A 26,937-nucleotide genomic window follows, 5' to 3' on the forward strand; every position below is an offset into this window, starting at 1 on the left:
AGGGATGTCAGAGAGACCATTTAAATATCACAACTGAAAGCAGCCATTGGTTATACGTAACTTGTCAATGCAAAATACCATGAATCATGACAGAAAGAGGTCCTGCCTCAAAAGAACAGACCATACCATGCAAAATTTGGATTCCTAGCGCTATCCATGACGCAGCTTACAGCGAAACAGGGGCTCCCTGTTGGGCACCTGGGACTACGGAATTGCCTGGTGGGCACTTGAAGATTTGGAAGTACATGAAGATTACGAATTATCGATGAGTGCCTTATATCAGTGCCTGTTCTGGTTGTTGATTTTCTGATATTCCTGTGAGTAAAAGTGGTCTTCATTGACATTTGGACACATATTAAGAATTCCTACACTATGAAGTAAGTGGAGTTTTTTTTCCTTTGGTGAACCGTGCCCATGCCTTAAAAGTCTTGCAGGCTAAGTGGCTCTTCTGAGGTTTTTCCTCCACTGCAAGAATAAGTGTATTGGATTATTGCGGTGCCTTGAAGCTCTATAAGATATATTGTGAATTTCTGATAATTAACTTTTGTGCTTGAGTGACAAACTCATTATCACCATTTCATGAGGTTAGTTCTTTATATTTGCTCCTTTTTTCAAGCAGACATCTAGATTTCAACCTGATGTGTATAATTTGCTTTTTTTGACATTGCATTTTAATGCTTTTATGGTACTTTTCAACAGTTGTTTAGTTTATGTCATATTCTGTTTTAAAGTGGGTCCGTAGTTTTGTGCTCTTTTTATTTTATAGTACATTGTATTTTGTTTTTAGCTTCTTATGGGTTCATAAAGACTATGGCCCTGTTTACTAAGCCGCACTGTAGGTGCGCAAACTTTTTAGAGCACTAAAAATTAGCACGCAGTAACGCTAAAGACACCCATAGGAATATAATGGGTGTCTCTATCATTAGTGCACGCTAAAAAGTTAGCACGCCTACAGCGCAGCTTAGTAAACAGGGTCTTTATTGTTTATGGGAATTTGCATATTTTATGGAGGTTTCATTTTATTCTGCTAGTTTTATTGCTTTCCACAGAATCCATTTTATTTTATATTGCATATTTATGTTTTTGAATATATGTTTGTTTCAGACTCCTGAGGCAGGAACTACTGCTGAAACATGGTGCCGGGTCGAGTCTTTTTGTTTGATTTATCTTTCATCTCCCACGAGTTTCCTTGGAAGCGTCTTGTTGGTGACACTACTTCTTTGTTCCTTTGGAACAGGGGCGTAGCCAGACACCCGACTTTGAGTGGGCCTGGGCCCAAGATGGTTGGGCAGAACCCCACCTCGTCCCACTGGTGATTTGGTCTCTCCGTCTCTTGGTCCTTCCAGTCTCTGCATGCCATATGGTCTCTCAAACACCCTCCTCTCCTGCATACCTTTTACATAGCAGATTTTCACCGGCAGTGAGCAGCAACTAATACACACTACTCATGTTGGCCCCACATCCTTCCCACTGATGCAGCTTCCTGTTTCCGCATAGGTAGGAATACGTCAGAGGGAAGGCTGTGGGGCCGGTGCGAGCAGTATGTATCAGTCGCTGGTTCCTGCAGGAGAAGTTCTACTATTTACAAGGTATGCAGGAGGGACAGTTGTTGGCAGTTTCCAGCTGGGGGTGCTTGGGAATCCCTGCCAGCCACATCATAGGTGAGCTGCTACTGGGTGGGCCTGGGCCTGGGTCCACCAAGTCCACCCTTGGCTACGCCACTACTTCGGAATCCTGGATGGTCCAGCAACTCCTAAAACCTCTGGGGACTCTGGCCACTTTTTCTGGAGACTAAAGATTCCTGAAGGGGGGCCCAGAACCCAACCCCTGGAAAGAGTCCCTACTGGCTGTGACCCTAACATGCCAAGAATTGCCTGCATAAGGGGCCCTTTTACAAAGGTGCGTAAAGGTCTATGCACACCCAGCACACGCCAAATTGGCATTACCGCCCAGCTACTGCATGCCCCAGGCAGTAATTCTGAATATAGCGCACCAAAAACATGTTGCAGAAAATATTTTCTATTTTCTACCACGGAGTGCCTACCCAGCGGTAAACAGCAGTTGCCACGCACTGCATGCTAACTGCTCAGGTAGTGCATGAGACCTTACTGCTAGGTCAATGGGTGGCGGTAAGGTCTCAGGCCAAAAATGGATGTGTGCTGGTTTCAATTTTAGCACACATCCATTTTCCGGCCCCTTACAAAAGGCCCTTTTTCTTAAATGCGGTGAAAAATGGCCCAGTACGTGCCAAAAATACATGCTCGCACTACTGCGGGCCAATTTTTACCACGGCTCAGTAAAAGGGCCCCTAAGACACAAGTCCAGCTGACAGGAAGGCTCTTCAGCCAATCCCCTTGATGGGGGAAACCTATTCACTTCAGAATGCATGTGTGCAAAACATGGTCAAGAAACAATATGGCTTTCATTCCTGCTGAAATTCAGCTGCGGCAGGAACATAAGCTTCCCCAAGTGTGTGGTCCTGCCCCCAAGGAGAGTTCCAGCACTTCCTGTAGCTTCCCTGTGTAACACAATGCCTTTCCTTTCACATAGTGCAAAAGGAACCAGCCACCATACATGTGCAACGGAAGACACAAACCTCAAAGGGCCAGCGGGCTGGCCTGACAGAAGCTCTGGATAGTGCTGCATATGTACAGCTGCAGATGCGCAGCCCTCCCCCCCCCCCCCCCCCCCCCCCCCCCCCAAAAGGCAGAATCAGTTGCCCCAGGTCTCTAACTACAACAGACCTTCCACTTGCCTGAGCAACGCTGGGCAAGACTGCTGCGCTTCACCATGGTATTCTTCCCCCCACATACCCACCCGTTCCACGTTTTTTTTTTTTTAATTAAACTGTATTTAATGTTAGGGAAGAAACAGTATCAGCCACCAATGCTTTTTTAAAATCTACTCAAGAGCCCGGTGGGGTGGGGGGAGAGGACTTACCCCTGCTTCTTGGACCTGTGAACACCAATGCACCCCAGCACATGGAGCAAAGGTCCATAGGTCGAGGCTCTGGGCCATCACAGAGGAACTAAACAACCTGCCTCTAACCTCTACTGGTGTTGTGGCTGTAACTAAGATCTTGGGAGGGAGCCCATGGTAAGACTTCTACCAGAAAGCCAAGGGCCACAGACCAAGGCTTAGGGAGTATGGCTCAAAAGCTGAGAAAAACTGCTGCACCAATTCACCTGCACTATTTGCTAGAGGCAGAGTAATACTGGAATGTTCCTGGGTGCACCATGTTATTCTGCCTTCATCTGTTAGTAAAGGGACATAACATAACCCCATAGGTCTGGACTGTCTAGCTTAATGATATGGTAATAGTTGTTAAAATGATGTGATAGAAACAAATAGGTGAAATTATGAAATAAATGTGTTCTTCAATAACAACAATGTAATTTTAAACTTGAAAAGGAATAAATCGGATACAGAATATTACTTTTTGTTCAAAGGACATTTAATTTGGGGAACAGCTTTAAAAACGTAAGCAAGCTATCATAACTGTAAATTATTTTTGTTTTGTTTGTGTGTATCTAATTCAACACTGTCATCAGAATACAGTCTATTTTTTATTTTTTGTAAAAACTGATGTATGACAATTGAATTATTTTAGAAAATATAAATCACTTTAAAATCAGATAGGTAAAGAGCTGGCCTGAAATATATTTTCATAAAAGGCATAAACATTTTCTTGACAGTGCCCCATATAACTAAAGCAGTGGAAAACTAATAAGAGAACAGAAGGCACTGACCTGCAACATCTTGGTTCATTTGATTCACAACATGTTTTCCCATTACCATGATTGTTTAGCATCTCTTTTTCAATGTGTGAGAAGGAAATTCGCCAAGTGTCTAATTAAATAATAATAATAATAATAAAAAGTAGCAGCACTATAACATTTCCACAGGTGAGATAGTAAAATTGTATTGGTTATGCTTGGAGACATTTCACAATAGCAGAAAAATAAGTGGGTCACATTCATAGATCTTCCTTTTTAGGGTGCCTCACAATGCACTTGAGACAAAATATACAGTCACATTTCAAGTTACAGTATTAAACATACCACTGTAGCATCACAGTTTGTGGGATAAAACTGGGGGTTTTTTTTAATTGACTTAAAATTTTATTTACAAGAAAAAGAAAAGAAACTGACGGGTCCTTTTACTAAGCTACGGTAAAAAGTGGCCTGCGGTAGTGTAGGCACATGTACTGGGTGCGCGCCGGGCCAGTTTTTACTGCATCTACAAAAAATTGATTTTTTTTTTTTTTTAATGGGACGGGACAAGGGCTACAGTAAAAAGGAAATCAGCGCATGCCCAAAACTGGACTGAGCCCTTAATGCCACCCATTGATCTAGCAGTAAAGCGAATGCTACATACCTGTAGAAGGTATTCTCCGAGGACAGCAGGCTGATTGTTCTCACTGATGGGTGACGTCCACGGCAGCCCCTCCAATCGGAAACTTCACTAGCAAAGGCCTTTGCTAGTCCTCGCGCACCGCGCATGCGCGGCCGTCTTCCCGCCCTAACCAGCTCGTGTTCATCAGTCCCATATGTAGCAAGACAAAGACAAGGGAAGACACAACTCCAAAGGGGAGGCGGGCGGGTTTGTGAGAACAATCAGCCTGCTGTCCTCGGAGAATACCTTCTACAGGTATGTAGCATTCGCTTTCTCCGAGGACAAGCAGGCTGCTTGTTCTCACTGATGGGGTATCCCTAGCCCCCAGGCTCACTCAAAACAACAAACATGGTCAATTGGGCCTCGCATAACTGAGATTGACCTAACAATTTATCCAACTAACTGAGAGTGTAGCCTGGAACAGAATAAACATGGGCCTAGGGGGGTGGAGTTGGATTCTAAACCCCGAACAGATTCTGAAGCACTGACTGCCCGAACCGACTGTCGCGTCGGGTATCCTGCTGCAGGCAGTAATGAGATGTGAATGTGTGGACAGATGACCACGTCGCAGCTTTGCAGATCTCTTCAATAGTGGCTGACTTCAAGTGGGCCACTGACGCAGCCATGGCGCTGACATTGTGAGCCGTGACATGACCCTCAAGAGCCAGCCCAGCCTGGGCGTAAGTGAAGGAAATGCAATCTGCTAGCCAATTGGATATGGTGCGTTTCCCCACAGCCACTCCCCTCCTGTTGGGATCAAAAGAAACAAACAATTGGGCGGACTGTCTGTTGGACAAATAAATCGGATGTATAAATCCATCGGTTCTCAAAATCTAATATAATAAAACGCACCGTGAACGTTCTGAAGACAACGTTCTGAAGCCACTCAAACACTCCCTGTAGGGTTCGTGGATTCGTGGTGTGAAGCCAGCCAGCCGTCTCTGCCCCGCCCTCGAGTCAAACGTCATGACGTCGAGGGCGGAAAAAAAAAAAACAATTCCGGCAGCGCAGCGTCAGGGAAGGAGGCGGCACTCCCGACGTCTCTAGCCTTCCCTTCGCTGTGTTCCGCCTTCTTCTGACGTCAAGGATGACGTCAGAAGAAGGCGGAACACAGCGAAGGGAAGGCTAGACGTCGGGAGCGCCGCCTCCTTCCCTGACGCTGCGCTGCCGGAACCGCCACGGAGGTAAATTAAAAAGAAGAAAAAAAAAAGGGATGTTGGGGGGAGAGAAGAGGGTGGGCAGTAAAGTTTAACAATGGGAGCGGGAGGGCAGGGGAGAAACGACACCATGGATGCGAAGGGGGGGGGCATGGATGCGGGGGGGGGGGGAAGAGGGCGGGCCAGGCTGGGACATGGGAGAGAGAGGAGCATGGATGCGAGGGGGGGTCATGGAAGGGAGAGAGGGGACTTGCTGGAAAAGGATGAATGGAGGCGGCAGGGGACAGAGGAGCATGGATGGGCATGGATTGGGAGGGCAGGGCTCAGGGAGAGAGGGGGAATTGCTGGAAAGGGATGAATGGAGGGGGCAGGGGACAGAGGAGCATGGATGGGCATGGATTGAATGTTGCAATTGAGTGGAAAGAGTTTCTTTGATCATTGCTCCGTTTGATTGGATAAGTGCGAGATGACGTCAGACGCTGAGTATATAAACATTCAACGGGTAAAGAGAAGCCGTCCGCCATTTTCTGTTCCAGTGAGATTGGAGACATTTTACAGGCTTGGGATTGCGGTTATTTTGAAAGACTCCCCTGAAGCAGCTATATTATTTAGCGAAACAGGGCTTCCCTGTCGGGATCTTTTGAATGTCAAGAGCATATTGGATAAGGCTGGACTTTTCAAGAATTCATACATTGAGATAAGTACTCTTGCCAAGCTTTAATATATATGAAAATTGTGTCTCCTATGCATCTGCTTGTTGGGACGTGGTTAAATTTGAGAAATTTAGTTAGTGGAGTTTTTTTTGAAGACCTATGACTGATAAGGCCTCCTCATTAAACAAAAGGCTTGTCCTTTAAGAACGAGGAGTAGCCGAATGACCTGAGGTCTTTTTTTCTCCACTTCCTTGTGTTGTTTACCAGTGTCCCTCAAACACGTTGCATAATAGGTAGGATAGCGAAAATATTATTGATTATAGATCCTACTCATTCCGAATTATTATAGTGGTAATTGAAATCACCCATTATTATTGTGTTGCCCAGTTTGTTTGCGTCCTTAGTTTCCTTTAACATTTCCACATCAGTCTGTTCATCCTGGCCAGGTGGACGGTAGTACAGTCCTATCACTATCCTTTTCCCCTTTACACATGGAATTTCAATTTGATTCAAGGCTCTCCTTAATATACAATGCTATCCCTCCATCAATTCGATCCACCCTATCACTACTACCAAGGAATTCTGTGGGGGTATCAGTACTTGGATCACAAAACACTTCCATCATACCAGCTTAGGCAAGCAAATGTACACCAGGGAAAACACTCAGTTTTCCTTTCTGCTTCAGTATCCCACATCATAAAGGGCATCAGCAGAAAAAAAGATCATCTACAGTCAGTTTAGATGGTAGTAAGTATATATCTTTTTAATGTGTTACATTTGTCTAGGATGAAAGTCATGAAGCAGTTAACAGTGTTAGAGGGCCACAGATGAGACAACGAGGCAGAGCCAAAATCAGAGGAAGTTTTGTTTATTATAGGACCCAGCACGGCCCATGTTTTGGCAAATGCCTGCTTCAAGGGTTATACAATGTAACAACAGAATAGAGCTTCCTATAGCAGTCTCACAATTGCAGTGAACCTAGAACCAAGAAATGTATTTTTTGCTTTTTTTGTCCACTGCGATTGTGAGACTGCTATAGGAAGCTCTATTCTGTTGTTACATCGTATGACCCCTGATGCAGACATTCCCTGAAACATGGGCCATGTCAGTCCTATAATAAACTCAGCCTCCTCTGATTTTGGTTCTGTATGATCATCTTGTGGCCCTCTACACTGTTATTGCTTCATGTTTTTATTTGTGTTGCTGTTTCCCTCTGGTTTGCTTGCTTAGGATGACTCAAACATCTTATCACAAAGAAAGGAAGAAAACAATGAAAAGTTAGATTGATTTGAAGAATGCATGAAATACTGCTGCTTTAACTTGAAAACCTAAAAGAAATTTGCAAGTTTATATCACCTTTATATTTTACTCATTGTTTTAAAAATGGTTAAAATTTGAAGAAAAAAACCCCATGGTAATATTATTGTTAAACAAAGGTCATTAAACTGTCAAGTAACAAATTTTAGGCTTTTCCTTAGCTTAATTTTGAAAATCCAGCTTAACAGAAATGTCAAGCCCTCCAAGCATTTCATTTTAGAAATCAAAAATTAGCATATATAGTTATAGCTGTAGCACACCACTAAAAATATTTTCACAGATAACATCCTTGCACTAATCACAGAATAATTGCTAGTTTAAGCAGTACCTGTTGTTGCTCTTCCATCTTTTGCTTGTTTGGCTACCAAATAGAATGAATTTGATCGAAAACGGTCTCGTACTGTACTTCCTAGCCAGGGTTCAATTTTTAGACCATCCTCGGTATTTGATGGCCATCGTTGTTGTACTTCTAAAGCCAAAACTATGTCCACTGATATAGCTAGGTTATGGTCTTCAATAAGAAGTGTGACTGCAGGGCATCCAGGCTTTTTTCGCTTGACTGAAACATTCATTTCTATGAGAAAGACAATAAGAATTAATTGTCATCACTAAACTTCTACCATGCTACAGAACATTATTTCTCCCCTCAGATTTTAAAAAGCGATTTTACTATTAAACCTTTCCAGGAATTTATGTTCAGTCATAGAAAATGATATTAGGAAACAGTCTTTTTCAAACAAAAAGGATTATTTTGACAAGCTGAATAATAGGGTTTCATTACCGATATAGGAGGTACCAAGGGTGAAATTACACTTTTGAGGCCCACTAGACTAATCCGGACTGATGGCTAATGTTACCCTTCCAGCAGTGACATCACCAGTATAGGGAGTGGTACAGCCCGAGGCATCTCAGTATGCTAATAGAAACTTTCCATGAAGAAGTACATAAGTATTGCCATACTGGGACAGACCGAAGGCCCATCAAGCCCAGCATCCTGTTTCCAACAGTGGCCAATCCAGGTTACAAGTACCTGGCAAGATCCAAAACAGTACATTTTATGCTGCTTATTCTAGAAATAAGCAGTAGATTTTCCCTAAGTCTATTTTAATAACGGTCTATGAACTTTTCCTTTAGGAAGCCATCCAAACCTTTTTAAAATCCCCACTAAGATAACTGCTTTTACTACATTCTCCGGAAACGAATTCCAGACTTTAATTACACACTGAATAAAGAAATATTTTCTCAGATTCATTTTAAAAGTACTACTTTGTAACTCCATTGCATGCCCCCCTTAGTATTTTCAAACGCGTTAACAAGCGATTCGCATCTACCCATTCCACTCCACTCATTATTTTATAGACCTCTATCATATCTCTACTACTACTACTATTTGACATTTCTAAAGCGCTACTAGGGTTACGCAGCGCTGTACAATATAACATAGAAGGACAGTCCCTGCTCGAAGAGCTTACAATCTAATGGACAAATGTACAGACATTAAGTAGTGGCAGTCAAATTGGGGCAGTCTAAGGTTAGGTGCCGAAGGCAACATTGAAGAGGTGGGCTTTGAGCAAGGATTTGAAGATGGGTAGGGAGGGGGCTTGGCGTAGGGCCACAGGAAGTTGATTCCACGCATAGGGTGAGGCAAGGCAGAATGGGCGGAGCCTGGAGTTGGCGGAGGTGGAGAAGGGTGCTGAAAGAAGGGATTTGTCCTGTGAGCGGAGGTTTCGGGCGGGAACGTAAGGGGAAATGAGGGTGGAGAGGTAATGAGGGGCTGCAGACTGAGTGCATTTGTAGGTGCACTCAGCCGTCTTTTCTTCAAGCTGAAGAGCCCTAGCCACTTTAGCTTTTCCTCATAAGTAAGTCATCCCATTCCCTTTATCATTTTTGTCACCCTTCTCTGTACCTTTTCTAATTCCACTATATCTTTTTTGAGATGCGGTGACCAGAATTGAACACAATATTCAAGGTGCGTTTGCACCATGGAGTGATACAAAGGCATTATAATATCCTCATTTTCGTTTTCCATTCCTTTCCTAATAATACCTAACATTTTATTTGCTTTCTTAGCCGCCGCCGCACACTGAGCCATGGGTTTCAACATATCATCAACTATGATGCCTAGATCCCTTTCCTGGTCAGTGACTTCTAAAGTGGAACCTTGCATTACATAACTATAATTCAGGTTCCTCTTTCCCACATGCATCTCTTTGCACTTACTCACATTAAACGTCATCTGCCACTCAGATGCCCAGTCTCCCAAGGTCCTCTTGTAATTTTTCCCAATCCTCTTGTGATTTAACAACTTTGAATATTATTATTATTATTAGCATTTATATAGCGCTACCAGACGCACGCAGCGCTGAACACCTGACACAGAGAGACAGTCCCTGCTCAACAGAGCTCACAATCTAAAAAATAACTTTGTGTTGTCAGCAAATTTAATTACCTCACTAGTTATTCCCATCTCTAGATCATTTTATACATATGTTAAAAAGCAGTGGTCCCAGGACACACCCCTGGGGAACACCTACTATCTACCCTTCTCCACTGAGAAAACTGACCATTTAACCTTACTCTCTGTTTTCTTATAACCAGTTTTTAATCCACAAAATAACACAATTTCCTATCCCATGACACCTTTATCCACATGTTTGTTTACCCCTTCAAAGAAATGTAATAGATTAGTGAGGCAAGATTTCCCTTCACTAAATCCATGTTAGCTTTGTCTCATTAATCCATGCTTTTGAATATACTCAGTAATTTTGTTCTTTATAATAGTCTCTACCATTTTTGCCCCTCAGGCTCACTGGTCTATAATTTCTCGGATCTCCTCTGGAACCTTTTTAAAAAATCGACATTACATTGGCCACCCTCCAATCTTCCAATACCATGCTTGATTTTAAAGATAAATTACATATTACTAACAATAGTTCTACAAGTTCATTTTTCAATTCTATCAGTACTCTGGAATGAATACCACCCGTTCCAGATTTAATACTCTTCAATTTGTCAAATTGCCCCATTACATCCTCCAGCTTTATAGAGATTTCATTCAGTTTCTCTGACTCGTCAGCTTTGAATACCATTTCTGGCACCGGTATCTCTCCCAAATGTTCCTCGGTGAAGACCGAGTCAAAAAATTAATTTAATGTCTCCACTATGGCTTTGTCTTCCCAAGTGCCCATTTTACCCCTCGATCATCTAGTGGTCCAACCGAGGCTTCTTGCTTTTAGTATACCTAAAAAAAAAATTATTATATGTTTTTGCCTCCAACGCAATCTTTTTTCAAAGTCCTTCTTTGTCTTCCTTATCCGCGCTTTGCATTTGACTTGCCATTCCTTATACTGTTTCTTTTTATTTTCAGTCGAATCCTTCTTTCATTTTCTTAAAGGATTTTCTTTTAGCTCTAATAGTTTTCTTCAACTCACTTTTTAACCATGCAGGCTGTCGTTTGGTATTCCTTCCTCCTTTAATACATGGAATATATTTGGCCTGGGCTTCCAGGATGGTATTTTTGAACAGCATCCACGCCTGATGTAAATTTTTGACCTTCACAGCCGCTCCTTTTTTTTTCCACTATTCTTCTCATATTATCATAGTCTCCTTTTTGAAAGTTAAATGCTAATGTATTGGATTTCCTGTGTGTACTTATTCCAAAGCAGATATCAAATCTGATCATATGATCACTGTTTTCAAGCGGCCCCAGCACCATTACCTCCCGCACCAGATCATGCGCTCCACTAAGGACTAGGTCTGGAATTTTTCCTTCTCTTGTTGGTTCCTGTACCAGCTGCTCCATAAAGCAGTCCTTGATTTTGTCAAGGAATTTTTACCTCCCTAGCATGCCCCGATGTTACATTTACCCAGTCAATACTGGGGTAAATGAAATCACCCATTATTATTGTGTTCCCCAGTTTGCAAGCCTCCCTATTTTCCTTTAACATTTCTAAATCTATCTGTTCATCCTGGCCAGGTGGACGGTAGTACACTCCTATCACTATCCTTTTCCCCTTTACACATGGAATTTCAATCCATAGGGATTCCAAAATGTGTTTTGTTTCCTGCAGAATTTTCAATCTATTTGATTCAAGGCCCTTCTTAACATACAAAGCTACCCCTCCATCAATTCGATCCAGCCACAAAAGAACTGTCTACAAGGACAAATCCTTTAGAAACATCTGGTTCAAAGGGTGGATTGGCTAGGGCCTGCATAACCAAACTGACGTCCTAAAGAAGCAGAACCCTCTGTAACGGGGGTCAAATCTGCTTAACCACCCACATCTACCTGTACTGCCAGGGAGAGACCGTTAATATTAACTCTGAAGCATGAAAGAATCACCACTTGAACTTTCAGGAAATTAAAGGCTAAGCCCTGAGCAAGACCATACTGTAAAAAGAACAAAATAGTGAATAGGTCTGCATGCCACAGAGACAGGCCCTGCATTTAAAGGTTTGATGATGGGACATACGCCTAGGAAGCCAACTAATGGTGAGCACAAAACAAGGTTGCGATGATGAAGTAGCTGATTCAGGTGCCTTCTCTCAAATGCCAAGCTGTAAGCTAAAAGGGATCCATTAGCACTGGCCCCTGCTGTAGGAGCCTGGGTCTCCTTGGAAGTGGGACCAGAGACCCCTCCAAAACTGAACCAGGTCTGCGTATTATGGGTGCTGAGGACAATCTGGGGCTATCAGGATTACCAGAAAGGGATGTTTTTGCCACTTCCTAGGAATTTTCTAGCTGCACTCCATGTAAAAGGAAAGCATGGGGAAAAGCTAAGAAGTCCCAAAGATAATAAAACATAGGAACTTGAAGGAAAGGGGGTCTTTTGTCTCTTTTTGGCAACCCAGCAAGAAGCACAAACTAGCAGTCTTTGGACTTGTTAGGGTAAGGCCTCGAAAAGATTGTGACATCACTTAATCTCTCTTTTAAGACATTTTGAGATAGTTCACCATGCATGTGCACTGCTTCCTGTCAGTTGCTGTCACATAGGACCACAACCAGTCCATTTTCTAGCTTCAGTTAGAATATAACTCCTCAGGGAGGTGGGAAGGTATGTGAGGACTTTATTAAAATTACGAGAATAAAACATCCAACATGACTGATAGGAATATAGTTCTACAAGAGTTGTCATCTTGTTAAAGAACAGCTTAACATATTCTCAATTCTTGAGGTATAAACAAATATGTACTGAAGATACAAAATTTAAAGAGTTTGTATAATGAATTGAAAAAGCATGAGAAAGGATAAATAATTAAGATTGAGATCTTTTATTGCAGGAGAAGAAAAAAAGATGAAGATGTAACTATTTGTGTATTAAGATACCTTAAGGCCGTGGAGCAGCAGTGGATATTAGGGAACGTTGGGACATCATTAAAGCCAGGGTCGCTTTACTCATACTACCCCTCTCCTCAAGACCCTTCACTGGCTCCCTATCCGTTTTTGCATCCTGTTCAAACTTCTTCTACTAACCTATAAATATACTCGCTCTGCTGCTCCCCAGTATCTCTCCACACTCGTCCTTCCCTACACCCCTTCCCGTGCACTCCGCTCCATGGATAAATCCTTCTTATCTGTTCCCTTCTCCACTACTGCCAACTCCAGACTTCGCGCCTTCTGTCTCGCTGCACCCTACGCCTGGAATAAACTTCCTGAGCCCCTACGTCTTGCCCCATCCTTGGCCACCTTTCAATCTAGACTGAAAGCCCACCTCTTTAACATTGCTTTTGACTCGTAACCACTCGCCTCCACCTACCCTCCTCTCTTCCTTCCCGTTCAAATTAATTGATTTGATTTGCTTACTTTATTTATTTTTTGTCTATTAGATTGTAAGCTCTTTGAGCAGGGACTGTCTTTCTTCTATGTTTGTGCAGCACTGCGTATGCCTTGTAGCGCTATAGAAATGCTAAATAGTAGTAGTAATAGTAGTAGTAAATCATTAAAGCACATCCTGTATTTAAGGATTGCAATTTACATATTGCATTTTTCAGATGTAAACATTTTAAAGAGATATTCCGGCCGATATTCAGCCAGCAACGGTCAGCGTTTTTATGTCTGCCCCCAGCTGGATATTCAATGCTGGGGGCTGGCATTGTACATTCATGTCTGGGCACTGGCACTGTACATCCAGTTTAGACTGGCTGCTAAAGCTTATGTGGTTAAGTGCAGTATTCAGCCCTTGACCGCATAAGCTGAATCACTTAAAGATAGGATTGCTATTTATGCAGTCCAATTTAAGTGGTTATCTTATTCATTCAGGGCCTGAATAGTGGCACAAACTGCATAAGTGCTAATTCTGCCCCCAGAACGCCCATATTAGCCAGCTTCAGCGTAGGCGCTAACCGGTTATAACAGCTGGTACCACCACAGTTTTAAGTTGTATAGCACAGCACCTTCCCTTCCTTTGGACAATATGAGTAAACAAAAGCTGAAGCAAAATCCAGTAAAAATATTAAAATATAGACACAAAGTATTAATTTGAAGACAGACTGTTTAACTATTTGGAATCCCATCCTAATTCCCTCTCAAAAATGTTGTTAAATTACTTACTTATTTTACATATTTCTTTCTTTATAACTTTCCTCAGGTGTGAGATCATCTCACTGGACAACAGATACCCATTTTCATTTAGACAGTTACTAAGGTCTCTTTTGGGTTCTTTGCTTTCAAGTTTCACATAGTAAAAAGCACCACCACCGCATTCAGCTTTGTCAAGCACAACACTTTTTAATGGTATTTTCAGCATTATATCAAACTCATCTGGCTTTGAAATCTGAAAAAGATACAAAAATAAACACTGAATCTGTTCTGATACTGCATTCATTTTGGCATTAAATGAAGTGAACTTTTCAATTAACTAAACCAAAACTAAATAAAATTTCCTCATAGCAATCTCTGGTCAAGCTATTTTTGAAGAACATCCTCTTTTTTGGGGAAATAAGGTTCAGTTTAGAACTACTATTTACTATAGCAAAATGACAAACTTTGTAGCCTCCCACATACACCACAAGCCACTTTGAATGAACTTATTTCACTAACATGGTATAGAACATTTTACAAATACAAGCATAAATGGTAGGAGAAGCCAGTGATGACATCTTGCACCATGCAGCTTTCAGAGCATGAGCTGCATGGTACTCAGGAGTAATGTCAGGAAGTATTTTTTCACAGAGAGCGTGGTGGATATGTGGCATGCCTTCCCGCGGGAGGTGGTGGAGAAACACAAAGGAATCCTGTTTAGAAGGAATGTATCCATGGAATCTTAGCGGAGATTGGGTGACAACGCCGATAATTGGGAAGCAAAACTGGTGCTGGCCAGCCTTCTACGGTCTATGCCCTGATCGTGACTGAATAGATATGGATGGTCTGGAGTGTAAATTTTAAGGGGTTTCGACATTAGCTTCTGAACTTAGTACAAGAACAGTGCTGGGCAGAATTCTACGGTCTGTACCCTGAGAATGGCAAGGACAAATCAAACTCGGGTATTATATTCCTTCCTATGCTAGGCCTGTTACTAAGGCCTAGGCCTGCTACAGAGGCCTGTGCATTGCTCTGTTTGGTTCTCACAAGTTGGCCTAATAAGTTGCCATCTTTGTAACATACAGTGCTTTCTCAGGAGCTGAGAACAGACACTTCAAAGATGCACATTTGGCTGGAGCTGAGTATGCCTTTCATATAAGTTGTATAAATCACATAATCAGTTATGCTGCATTACAAAATCTTTTATTATTTATTATCTTTTACTGCATACAAAACATACTAGTTTAACATCTTCCTGCTTTCACATGTGCAGTCATATGCACTCATATCCCTTTCTGTGCATACCTTAAAATACTAATAAAACAGACTCACTAATACAAATTCAAACTGCCTGTTCGAAATGCCTGTGAACCCCAACAAAATACTGATTGCAAAGTCCATGTAGCTTTAAATGCTGCACTCAACCACAAGGTTGTGCTCAGTTCTCTTTAAATGCTGCACTCAACCAAAAGGTTGTGCTCAGTTCTCTTTGTCTCCTTGTTTCCGTAGTTAATCACTGTGCATTTCTGGCCACTCCTCCCCAGTTCCAGAAATTTCAAACAGGAATCCAATCAATCCCTTTCTCACCCTGGGGCAGACTGTATGACTGGAAGACTCTGGGGTACACTGTATGAGTGGAAGAGAAGGTGGCACATATATAAATGAAGGACTCAAAGGGATTGATTGGATTCCTGTTTGAAATTTCTGGAACTCAGGAGGAGTGGCCAGAAATGCACAGTGATTAACTACAGAAACAAGGAGACTAAGAGAACTGAGCACAACCTTTTGGTTGAGTGCAGCATTTAAAGCTACATGGACTTTGCAATCAGTTTTTTGTTGGGGTTCACAGGCATTTCGAACAGGCAGTTTGAATTTGTATTAGTGAGACTGTTTTATTAGTATTTTAAGGTATGCACAGAAAGGGATATGAGTGCATATGACTGCACATGAGAAAGCAGGAAGATGTTAAACTAGTATGTTTTGTATACAGTAAAAGATAATAAATAACAAAAGATTTTGTAATGCAGCATAACTGATTATGAGGCAGATGCACCAAAGCTTAATGAGCCTTTAACGACCCTCCAACGAGGAAATTTTGAGCCGTTGCATGCATCAAAGGGCTTTTACCGAGGAAGCTAGCAGCTAACGAAAACAGAGTGCAGATGAGCAATTAGTGTAAAAACCCCATTGAAACGAGATGCACTAACCTTTTCCGATTGCCTTTACGCAGGAAAAAGGCAGGAAATCTAACGAGAGGTCTGGACCTCTTGTTAGGACAACTCTGTGCCAGGAAAAATCGTAGTGTGAAAAAATAAACAAACTTTGAGCCAATCCCAGCGCATTAGCAGAGCTAAAAGCGCTGTGATTGGTCAAAAGGACGTTGCATTACATATGTCCAAAAGATCTGTGTTTGAGCTGTAAGAAAACGTGTCAGAAAACACATCAAATAAAAAAAATTTAAAAAGGATCGGGAGGGGGCAAGGGCGCTCATCAGGAGCGTCCTGTATGGACGGCCATGCCCCCCCCCCCCCCGCTGCTCCCCACTGTCCGCCACTTCCCCCCCCCCCCCCCCAACACGAGAAAGCGAAATTCTAGCAGCCCCGGTCCCCCTCCCTTCCTGTTCTTCTGTTTTGCAAAAGCTAACTCCGCCTCCCGTCATTCTTCCGACCCGAGCAGCGCCTCTCACCTCTTTCTGAAGCGCTGCACGGGCAAGAAGATCTGTTGTGTTGGTCGCAGAGTCTCCATGACGTCACTTCTTCCCTGGCCTAGGCCCCGCCTCCTTCTGACATAACCTACGTCAGGCGTGAGGATGTTATAATGCCGTTATATCGCTCCATGGTGCGACCGCACCTTGAGTACTGTGTTCAATTCTGGTCGCCGCATCTCAAGAAAGATATAGTGGAATTGGAAAAGGTGCAGCGAAGGGCGATTAAAATGATAGCGGGGATGGGACGACTTCCCTATGAAGAAAGACTAAGGAGGCTTGGGCTTTTCAGCTTGGAGAAGACGGCTGAGGGGAGATATGATAGAGGTATATAAAATAATGAGTGGAGTGGAACAGGTGGATGTGAAGCGTCTGTTCACGCTTTCCAAAAATACTAGGACTAGGGGGCATGCGATGAAACAACAGTGTAGTAAATTTAAAACAAATCGGAGAAAATATTTCTTCACACAACGCGTAATTAAACTCTGGAATTTGTTGCCTGAGAACGTGGTGAAGGCGGTTAGCTTGGCAGAATTTAAAAAGGGGTTAGACGGTTTCCTAAAGGACAAGTCCATAAACCGCTAATAAATGGACTTGGGAAAAATCCACAATTCCAGGAATAACATGTATAGAATGTTTGTACGTTTGGGAAGCTTGCTAGGTGCCCTTAGCCTGGATTGGCCGCTGTCATGGACAGGATGCTGGGCTCGATGGACCCTTGGTCTTTTCCCCAGTGTGGCATTACTTATGTACATCACGCTCTAATCTTACTTAGCTTGTATATAATAAAACAAACCTATGCTTTGCTACCAGCCTTACTTTATTTTAATTTCATGTGCTTTACCAACTTGGGCTTAGTAAACAGGGTCATAAATAAAAATGTCTTCTGTGAAAAAGGCCCACCTGTTTGAAATCCAGGTTAGATCTCTCCCCATTGTAGATCCAGTCTTAGGGAATGCCTTCTTCTAGACCATCTAGAATCTGACAAGCTACTTTGCAGGAAAAAAAAGGCAAAGGTCCCCCCCTCCCCCCAAGCTTTTGATTGGTCAGTTTATGTCATATTATACTATGGGACTCATTTTCAACGCACTTAGACTTACAAAGCTTTGTAAGTGTAAGTGCTTTGAAAATACACTTCAAGTCGTCTATTCCACCACTACCTTTACAGTTCAGGGAGGATTCCATTAATAAAAAAACGAGCCAATATGTTTGGGAATCACAACAATGACCAATCAGTAATAACAACAATGTCCTGTTTACTAAGGTGCACTAGCATTTTTAGCGTGCACTAAGCATATAGACGCCCATAGGAATATTATGGGCATCTACATTGTTAGACCACACTAAAAATGCTAACGCGCTTCTATACCGTGGCTTAGTAAACAGGGCCCATAGCCAGAATATTATACCCTATGAAATTATGGAAAAAACAATAAAGATAACAGTTTGGATCAGAATTCGAAACACCAAATTTATTAAAAAAGTACGCTTTCAGATTTTTCCTAAGAAGCATAAATAGTGTTTACAAGATCTTAGAGAAAAAGGAAGCAAGTTCCAGATATCAACCATCTGGTATTGTATAGATAAAAAAAAAGATGTTTGACTAATTTTAATTTAGTCACTACTGGGAAACAAAATACAAACTGATTTTGAGTGTTTTATTTTGAATTAACACCATGGAATAGTGTTATTAAGTTCATCACATATAAAGGAGCCTCCCTGCCAAAATTTAAAATGCCATAATGCAAAATTTAAATTGAACCCTTGCTATAAGTCCATAATACACCTTTGCTTTTTTATGATTGTATTCATTTTATTCTGTTCTGCTGTTTGTTTGGGGTTTTTTTTTAATAGATTGGATCCTTTACATATCATGATAATATCGTGGTCTTTGTATGTAAATAACTACATTTCCTGTTTTAATAGGGAGTAATTATGTTAGGACCAGTAGATCAGAAACATGAGAATGTAAGAATAGCTATACTGGGTCAGACCATCTAGCTCAGTATCCTGCTTCCAACAGTGGCCAATACAGACCACAAGTACCTGGCAGAATTCCAAAGAGTAGCAACAATCCATGCTACTGACCTCAGAGATAACTAGTGGCTTTCCCTGTGTCTACCCTAATAGCAATTTATGGATTCTTCCTCCAGGAAATTGTTCAAACCTTTTTGAAACTCAGACAGCTAACTGCTGCTACCACATCTTCCAGCAATGAGTTCCAGAGCTTAACTATTTGTTGCAAAAGTATTACCATATAATGTCATGTCTTTGTACTTTTTGAAAGAGTAAACAGTCAATTCACATCCACCTGCTGTACCCCACTTAGCATAAGTACTGCCATACTGAGACAGACTGAAGATCCATCAAGCCCAGCATCCTGTTTCCAACAGTGGCCAATCCAGGTTACAAGTACCTGGCAAGATCCCAAAACAGTACAATACATTTTATGCTGCTTATCCTAGAAATACGCAGTTGATTTTCCCCAAGTCCATTTTAATAATGGTCTATGGAATTTTTCTTTAGGAAGCCATCCAAACCCCGCTAAGCTAACCACTTTTATTACATTCTCTGGCAACGAATTCCAGAGTTTAATTACACATTGAAGAAATATTTTCTCCAATTCATTTTAAATTTACTATTTGTAGCTTCATTGCATACCCCCTAGTCCTAGCATTGTTGGACAGAGTAAACAAGAGATTCACATCTACCCATTCCACTCCAATCATTATTTTATAGACCTCTAATGTATCTCCCCTCAGCTGTTTTTTCTCCAAGCTGAAGAGATACGGTGACCAGAACTGAACACAATATCCGAGATGCAGTCACACCATGGAGCAATACAAAGGCATTATAAATGTCCTCATTTTTGTTTTCCATTCTTTTCCTAATAATACCTAACATTATATTTGCTTTCTTAGCCTTTATCATATCCCTCCTCAACCATCTCTTCTCCAAGCGTAATAGCCCTAACAGCCTGTAACCTTCTCGCACCACATCGAGGACCCACTGGTCCGAAGTAATTCTGGCCCACTCTGGAAGAAACAGAGAAAGCCGACCACCGATCTGCTCTCCTCCTAAGTGGACCTGCGCCCCATGATTGGGAGGCCCGAGAAGGAGCCCCCCGATGAGAGGGGAGTCCAGCCAGACGCTTCTTGTTGCGAAAGGAAGAACGCTGCAATGCTGCGTTGGACTGCCCCGGGCGATACCGTCGCATCTCTCTGAAACGTGACCTCGAGGCTCCCTGCCTGGAAGTAGACTTGGGTCTATCCTCCAGAAGACGCTGAGATTTGGAATCCCCCAAATCTTTAACAATCTTTTCTAGGTCTTCCCCAAAAAGCAATTTCCCTCGGAAAGGCAACTTAATGAGGCGCTGCTTAGTGGCCATATCTGCGGCCCAATGACGGAGCCACAGAAGACGCCGAGAGGAAATGGTCAAGGCCATGAGTTTGGCCGAAGCATGGACCAAATCATACAAGGCATCCGCCAAGTACGCCAGCACAATATCCATCAGCAACATCTGAGGAGTTCCCGGCATATCAGACTCCGAAATCGAATCCATGACAGAACGTAGCCAACTGAGACAAGCTCTAGCACCGGCCCAGGAGCAGGAGAAAAAGCCGTCCACCACCTGCTGAGATACAGACATACTAACTGAGGAAGGAGCTGGCCATCTGGCATCACTGCCTTTAGTTTGTTTATCTCTATCTCCACCTGCTGGTAGGCGGACTTAACCCACTAGTTCCTGGATTCATCTGCTGCAAGTGACAAGGAAATAATTATTTTACCTTGGGAGCAATTTTTATGTTGTTTTTCAGCCCCTTTTTTGTTTTGTTTTTTAGGCTGTTTGGTTTCAACAGTGACTAGTAGAAGAAAGTGCACTTCCATTCCCCAAAAAGTACATTCCCCCAAAAGGTACATTTCCTTCCACAGATTACTTGGTTTATATTCACATAACTGTGTATTTTGTTATCTCAACTCCTGATTTTGTACACAAATACTATGCCTATTCTGTTGCATCCATAATTACTGAGGGAGTATTTTATTTATTTACTAGTAAAAAAAGGCCCGTTTCTGAGAGCAATGAAATGGGCGCTAGCAAGGTATTTGTTTTCTGCAATGAATGTTTTGAAAGGGATTTTTAGGATAATTGTGTTGTGTTGGTAATGAATAATTGACATTTTTGTATTATGTGCAATATCATTTTTTAATTTTTGTTTTTTTGTAGTGTTGGTTGTTTTGTTATTGTATTTGTACAATGTAGTAAAAGGAAGTTACAAAGCAGTTTGTGGAACAGTTTTATTTGTATCCTATTTGTTGTTTACATTTGTAATATTTCTTGTACGTTTGGTGGCACAGTTGCTGTTTTCTGTGTGTCCAGTGTTTTGCTAGAAATGAAATGGGCAGTGTTATTGTCATGTATTGCCTTTTTTTTTTTTTTGGACTCTGTTAGGAGACATTAAGTTTGGCAGTTACATGAAGTGTTTTTGTGTGTGTGAGAGAGTGATGCATGGGAAGGAGTATGTGTGAGAGAGAGATGATGTTTGCTTAGTGTGTGTGGTGATGTGTGAGGCGGCATCACTGTGTGTGTGACAGAGAGTGTGGCTGTGTGTCACAGTGATAGTTTGTGTGTGTGTGAAAGTGAGAGTGTTGTGTTGACTGGGAGGTTGGGTGTGAGTTTCTGCGTTTGTGTGATTTTGTGTTTCTGTCTCAGAATGTCGTGGGGGGGGGGGGAAATAGGGGGCGGGGGTGGTGAACTGTGAGTGTGTGGTGGGGGAGAGAGTGAGTGTCCATCTCTCCATGTTGTGCATCAGTGTGCGAGTGTTTTTTTTTTTTGGGGGGGGGGGGGTTGGGGGGAGTTGTGGTTGTGTGTGTGAGAGACAAAGATGTGTCTGAAAGATAGATTGTGTGTGTGTGTGTAGGGAAGTGAAAGAGGGTGGGGCAAAGTTGGAGTGCGGGGCGAGTATCGTGTAACAATGTTGGGGTGGGGGGACGTCTGGTGATCTTGGAGGGGTTGGCTGTTGTGTATTACTGTTTTTGTCTTAGAGTTGCAGGTGTCTTGTTATTTTGGTAGGCCTGGGGATGGGGGGCATATGTTGGGGAGGGGGCATGTTTTGCGATCTGTAACTCTGCTTCACTGTGTGTGTGACACAGAGAGTGTGTCTATGTGTCACAGTGGACTGGGAGGTTGGTTGCTAGTGTCTGTGTTTTTGTGGTATTGTGTGTATGTCCCACAATGGCTGGTAGGGGAGGGTGGGTTGTGGAAGTTGATCTGAGAGGGTGTGGCAGGGGGCTTAGAGGGGGATCAGCGTTTGTTGGTTTTGGGAGGAGGTTGGTCATGTTGTTGCTGGCTTGTATTAGTGTGGTGTTGTAGTCTGGTTTTTTTTTTTGTTTTAAATGTTGGGGTTTTTTTTTTTTTTTTTTTGGGGGGGGGGGGGGTTGGGGGATGTCCCGTGCTGGCAAAGTGGGATGAAGTGGTGTGTGGCTTTGAGGGTGGTTATTATTGTAGGGATTATATAGAGTGAGAAAGAGATTGAGTGTGCATCGATCCTTGTGCATCTTCTGTGGTTTTGGGGGGGAGGGGGGCGTGTGAAAGATCATGTGTGTCACAGAGCTACATTGTGTGTGTCTGTGTCACAGAGACAGTTTGTGTGTGTGTGTGTAAGTGACTGAGGGTGGGGTGGATTCGGAGTTTGGGGGTGAGTGTCTGTGTTTTTGTGATATTGTGTGTGTGTCTCACAGTTGTGTATTGAAGTGATGCTTGGCTTTGAGTGTGCTTATTGTTGAAAGGGTGATATATATAGAGACAGTGAGTGAGTGTGCATGTTGCGCATCAGTGTATGTTTGTGGGGTTTTTTTATTGGGGTTTTGGGGTGGAGGGAGCGGTGGTTGTGTGTCTGTGTGTGAGAGTGAAAGATCATGTGTGTCACACAGTTTGTTTGTGTGTGTGTGAGAGAGAGAGTGTGTCTTGTGTGTGAGAGAGGGTAGGGCGGTCAGGGTTTTTGCGGGGGAATGTGTGTGTTTCTGTGGTACTGTGTGTGTGTGTGTTTGTGTCTGTCAATTACAAGGGGGTTCCATGGACTGGTGAAATGTGAAATCCAGAGTCAATGTGAATGAAGTGACAGGCAGAGAGCAGCAGCAGCCAAAGGAGTCTGGCAGCAAATGAGTAAGTAGCCATGTCTTCCTCTCCCATAGGCGGTCGGTGGCCCAACTGTTTGAGAAGGCTATAGGGGGCGGGGTTAGATGGTGGCCAAGGGCGGAGCTTACATCTATAATTGTCTGACAACACACAGAAAAAAAAATAAGTGAAAATAAAATAGTCACAACACCTTTTATTGAATTTAGATATTAGATATGTATTATATGCCAAAGAATAAAGTGGTTGCTCAAAGCATATACTAACCACAATCGCTCAACTGCAAAACACTATGCACAACTTTGTGCAAAAACACACTCAGAACCTTACTGTACCATACATATTACACTGGGCAGACCCTAATACACCAATATACCACCCATATGGAAAATGCAGACCGTCAACAATATGAAACAAGGGATCATAATATCACAATTCTCATGTAGAGCAACAAAACACCCTTTTACGGTGGATAGTGTTCACAATGAGCTCCTTTTATTAACGACCATATGTAGATCCTTCAAGAGGTAGTGTGTCATGATTTAGGCTCTACACCCTTTCTGATGTTTTGGTGCCACCTCAGTAAGGCCAACACACAATCTCTCCACTGCAAAACACTATACACAAACTTGTGCAAAAACACACTCATAACCTTACCAAACCATAACAGCACTAATTCCAAGGACAGGACGAGCTACAACCTTATGCGTGGAAAGGCAGCACTATAATTACACCGGGCTCTAAACCACCAGTACACAACCTACTGAAACAACAACAACAAAAAAAAGGGCTGCAAATACTACAAGCTAGCAGAATACTGCATCTTGCTCACACATGAAAAACACATGGCACAACAGATATGAAGGCAAAATACTGAACTGGAAAGTTACCTCAAGAAGTCAGACTCAGCATGCAGCAATACTAGAAAAATTGAAACTTACATGCAAAATATCACAGATGCACATTTCCAAAAGCTGACACATTCCAATTAATAAATTCTGAATAAAAAATGTTTTCTACCTTTGCTGTCTGAGCATTTAGTTTTTCTATTAGCTTTGGTCCCAGTGTCTTCTGTTTTATGCAGTGTCTTCTTTCCATTTGATATTTTTCTCTCACCATGTCCACCATCCTTCTGTGTCCTTATGCGTCCCGTCTACCATCTGTATCCCTGTCCCTATCCTTTCTCCAGTTTCAACATCAGCCCTCAAAGTGTTCCAATCCAGCCCTTAAATTCAGCAATTTTTCCTCCATCCATATCCAGCATTTCTTCTTACTCCCTCCCCTCCATCCATGTGCATCTACTTCCTGTCTCCCCCCCCCCCCCCCATCCATGTCAAGCATTTCTCCTCTCTCCCTTCCCCTCCATCCGTGTGCATCTCCTTCCTTTGTCTTTCCTTCCCTCCATCCTTGTCCAACATCTCTCCTCTCTTCCCTGCCCTCCACTCCATCCATGTGCATCTCCTTCCTGACTTCCCTCCCCTCCATCCATCCATGTCCAACAACTCTCCATTCTCCCCTACTAGGGTTACCATACGTCCGAATTTACCCGGACATGTCCTCTTTTTGAGGACATGTCCGGGTGTCCGGACTGGTTTTGGCCAGCCTGCCCATTTGTCCGGATTTCTGGCTTGTGAAATTCTTGTCAAGTCATGTTTTAAAATTTGTTCAAATAATGTTAATAAATAAAAATAAATCAAAACATAGAAAATAAAATAAGATCATACCTTTTTTATTGGACTAACTTAATTCATCTTTTGATAAGCTTTCGAAGGTAACTTTTTCTTCAGGTCACAAATCTGGGTTACCTTCGAAAAGCTAATCAAAAGATGTATTAAGTTAGTCCAATAAAAAAGGCATCATCATCTTTTCTTTTCTATGTTTTGATTTATTTCTATTTATTACTTTTAAAAGTGGACTGACACAGCTACACCACTTTACTCAGTGGGGTACCAAGGGGGGGCGGTGGGGGCGGTCCGCCCCGGGTGCACGCCGCTGAGGGGGTGCCGCGCGCACGCCTGTCCTTCGTTTCATGCTCCCTCTGCCCCGGAACAGGTTACTTCCTGTTTCAGAGCAGAGGGAGCATAAAACGAACGAAGGGCGGGCGGGCAGGCAGGCGCAGCATCACCCCCCCCCCCCCCAGCGGCGTGCACCGGAGGGGGGGAGGGGGTTCCTTTTGCCGGGGGGGGGGGGTGTCGCACTGCATCGGCGATCCGCCCCGGGTGTCAGCCCCCCTAGGAATGCCACTGACTTTACTTAAAATAATGTCTAATAGACAGTAGGAGCTTCTTGACGGCAGTAACATATTTGTAAGTTTTCATACTAGAAAAGCTTTTAGAAGAATGGAGAGATTTGGGAAGGCAAACGAAATGTATTACAAATGATGACAACTCAAGTGTGTACCGATAGGAGAGTATGCAAATAGTGCATGCTCTTTAAGAACATGCAATCAATCGATGAACTTGAGTGATGTTATGTTCCTACATACATGTTTAACGTTGAAAAGAGTGCTTTAGCCTAAGATTAAATTTCACAGCATGTAAAAAACAAAACCAAGCTCGGTTTTTCTAACTGGTATGCTTGTTTTGGGGTTGTTGTTTTTTTAAGTTAAACATGCTTGTTCCTCCTCGACTAACACTGACCTTTACGCCTTCGTAGTAACTGCCGGTAGCCAGTCTCTCTATGTCGCGGAATGGTTCGTGTTTCTTGATCGCTTTCACCAGCGTGTCCACAACATCATTGACGGGTTTTGAAGCGCTGCTGATTTCCTTTCCGCGAAGGCGCAGGCTTTCTGCCAGTTCCCGCAGGGTCCCGCTGCGTTCAACCCTCTTGCCTTTCCCCGCGGCAGCACCCTGGGCTCCTCCGCCGTCCGCCGCCCTCTCCTCAGCGGCTGCATCTGCACCTAGGGCGAGAGAGAGGGGGACGGTGTAAAAGCCAGATCCGCTGTATCCGTGTTTTACCTTTTGCCAAGACAGGTGACCCGTCGTCCCGCATCTTCCCACTCACCCAGTGCCGGCGTGGCTGCGCAGCTCCTTCCGGTCTTCTTTCTCGCCGCCGGCTGGCGCTGCTGACACTGAGCCCCGTCCCCGCCCGCAGTGTCCCGGTTTCCCGCCGCCTTCCCTTTCTCCAGCTCCAGTGACTGAGCCGGAGCCTTGCGCGTGATCGCTTTGCTTCTCGCAGTTCCTATGTCTCCTTCCGCCCCCGCTCTCCCACTGCTTTTCCTTCCAGCGGTGGCCTCCGCTTTCCTTCTCTCTTGCTTCGGCTCCTGTGAGGGAGTCCCGCCCGCAGCCGCCTCTCTGCCTTTCCCTCTCCTTCCCGCCTCTGATAATTGAGCCTGGTGGTCCGCAATGTCTCTGCCCGCTGCCGCCACCGCTCTCCCTCTGCCTTTCGTTCCCCCCGGCACCGGTGTCAAAGTCCTGCCTGCGGTGCCCGCTGCTCGCCCTCTTCCCGCCGGCTCAGCTGACCGAGTCCTATCGGCGGTGCTCGCTCTCCCCGTTGTCTCCGGTGACTGAGTCGTGTCTGTAGTGCCTGCTTTCCCCCGTCCCTTTGGCTTTGGCGATTGAGTCCTGCCGGCAGTGCCCGTTTCCCCCCTTCCCTTGCCCCGCGCCCTGTCCCCCATCCTGGATTTCTGCGCTCTACCGAGACAGAAGAAGCCGACCGGGCGTCCCTATGAGCTCGCCCGTCCCTTGCACTTCTCCGCCCACAACTTCCTTGAAGGGAAAGCGAAACTTTTCTCGACAAGTTATTTTGCGAAGCTGGGCCCCTGAGCGTGAGCACAATGGCAATGTTCTCTCAGCGTTAGTATCTCCTCCAGAAGATGCGTTTGTATAACGCATAGCATCAGAAAGCTAAGGGGTCCTTTCATAGTAACATAGTAGATGACGGCAGACAATGACCTGCACGGTCCATGTAGTCTGCCCAACAATTTAAACTCGTATGTTCACATTCCTAAAATGTACTAGGAAACAGACAGCAGTTCATGAAAAATGTTGTCAGTAGTGCTGGACTTAATTCATGATAAATATGCAAGGACAAAAGCGGAAACAATTCTAGCATGG

The 26,937-nt window shown here is 43.4% G+C and overlaps 1 protein-coding gene across 1 annotated transcript in view; it reads right to left on the reverse strand.

Moving 5' to 3' along the window:
• Nucleotides 1–26,502, reverse strand: part of CGAS (cyclic GMP-AMP synthase) — a 31,499-nt gene extending 4,997 nt beyond the window's left edge. The window contains exons 1-5 of the mRNA XM_030199039.1: nt 25,886–26,502; nt 25,522–25,781; nt 14,073–14,295; nt 7,851–8,096; nt 3,750–3,849 (exon numbers count right to left, since the gene is read on the reverse strand). Of these exons, the coding sequence (XP_030054899.1) occupies nt 3,750–3,849; nt 7,851–8,096; nt 14,073–14,295; nt 25,522–25,781; nt 25,886–26,498 (1,442 nt within the window). The 5' untranslated portion in view covers nt 26,499–26,502. The remainder of the gene's footprint in view (nt 1–3,749; nt 3,850–7,850; nt 8,097–14,072; nt 14,296–25,521; nt 25,782–25,885) is intronic.
• Nucleotides 26,503–26,937: the final 435 nt, after the last annotated feature.

Source organism: Microcaecilia unicolor, chromosome 3 (assembly GCF_901765095.1).
Source record: "Microcaecilia unicolor chromosome 3, aMicUni1.1, whole genome shotgun sequence".
Lineage (NCBI taxonomy): Eukaryota > Metazoa > Chordata > Amphibia > Gymnophiona > Siphonopidae > Microcaecilia > Microcaecilia unicolor.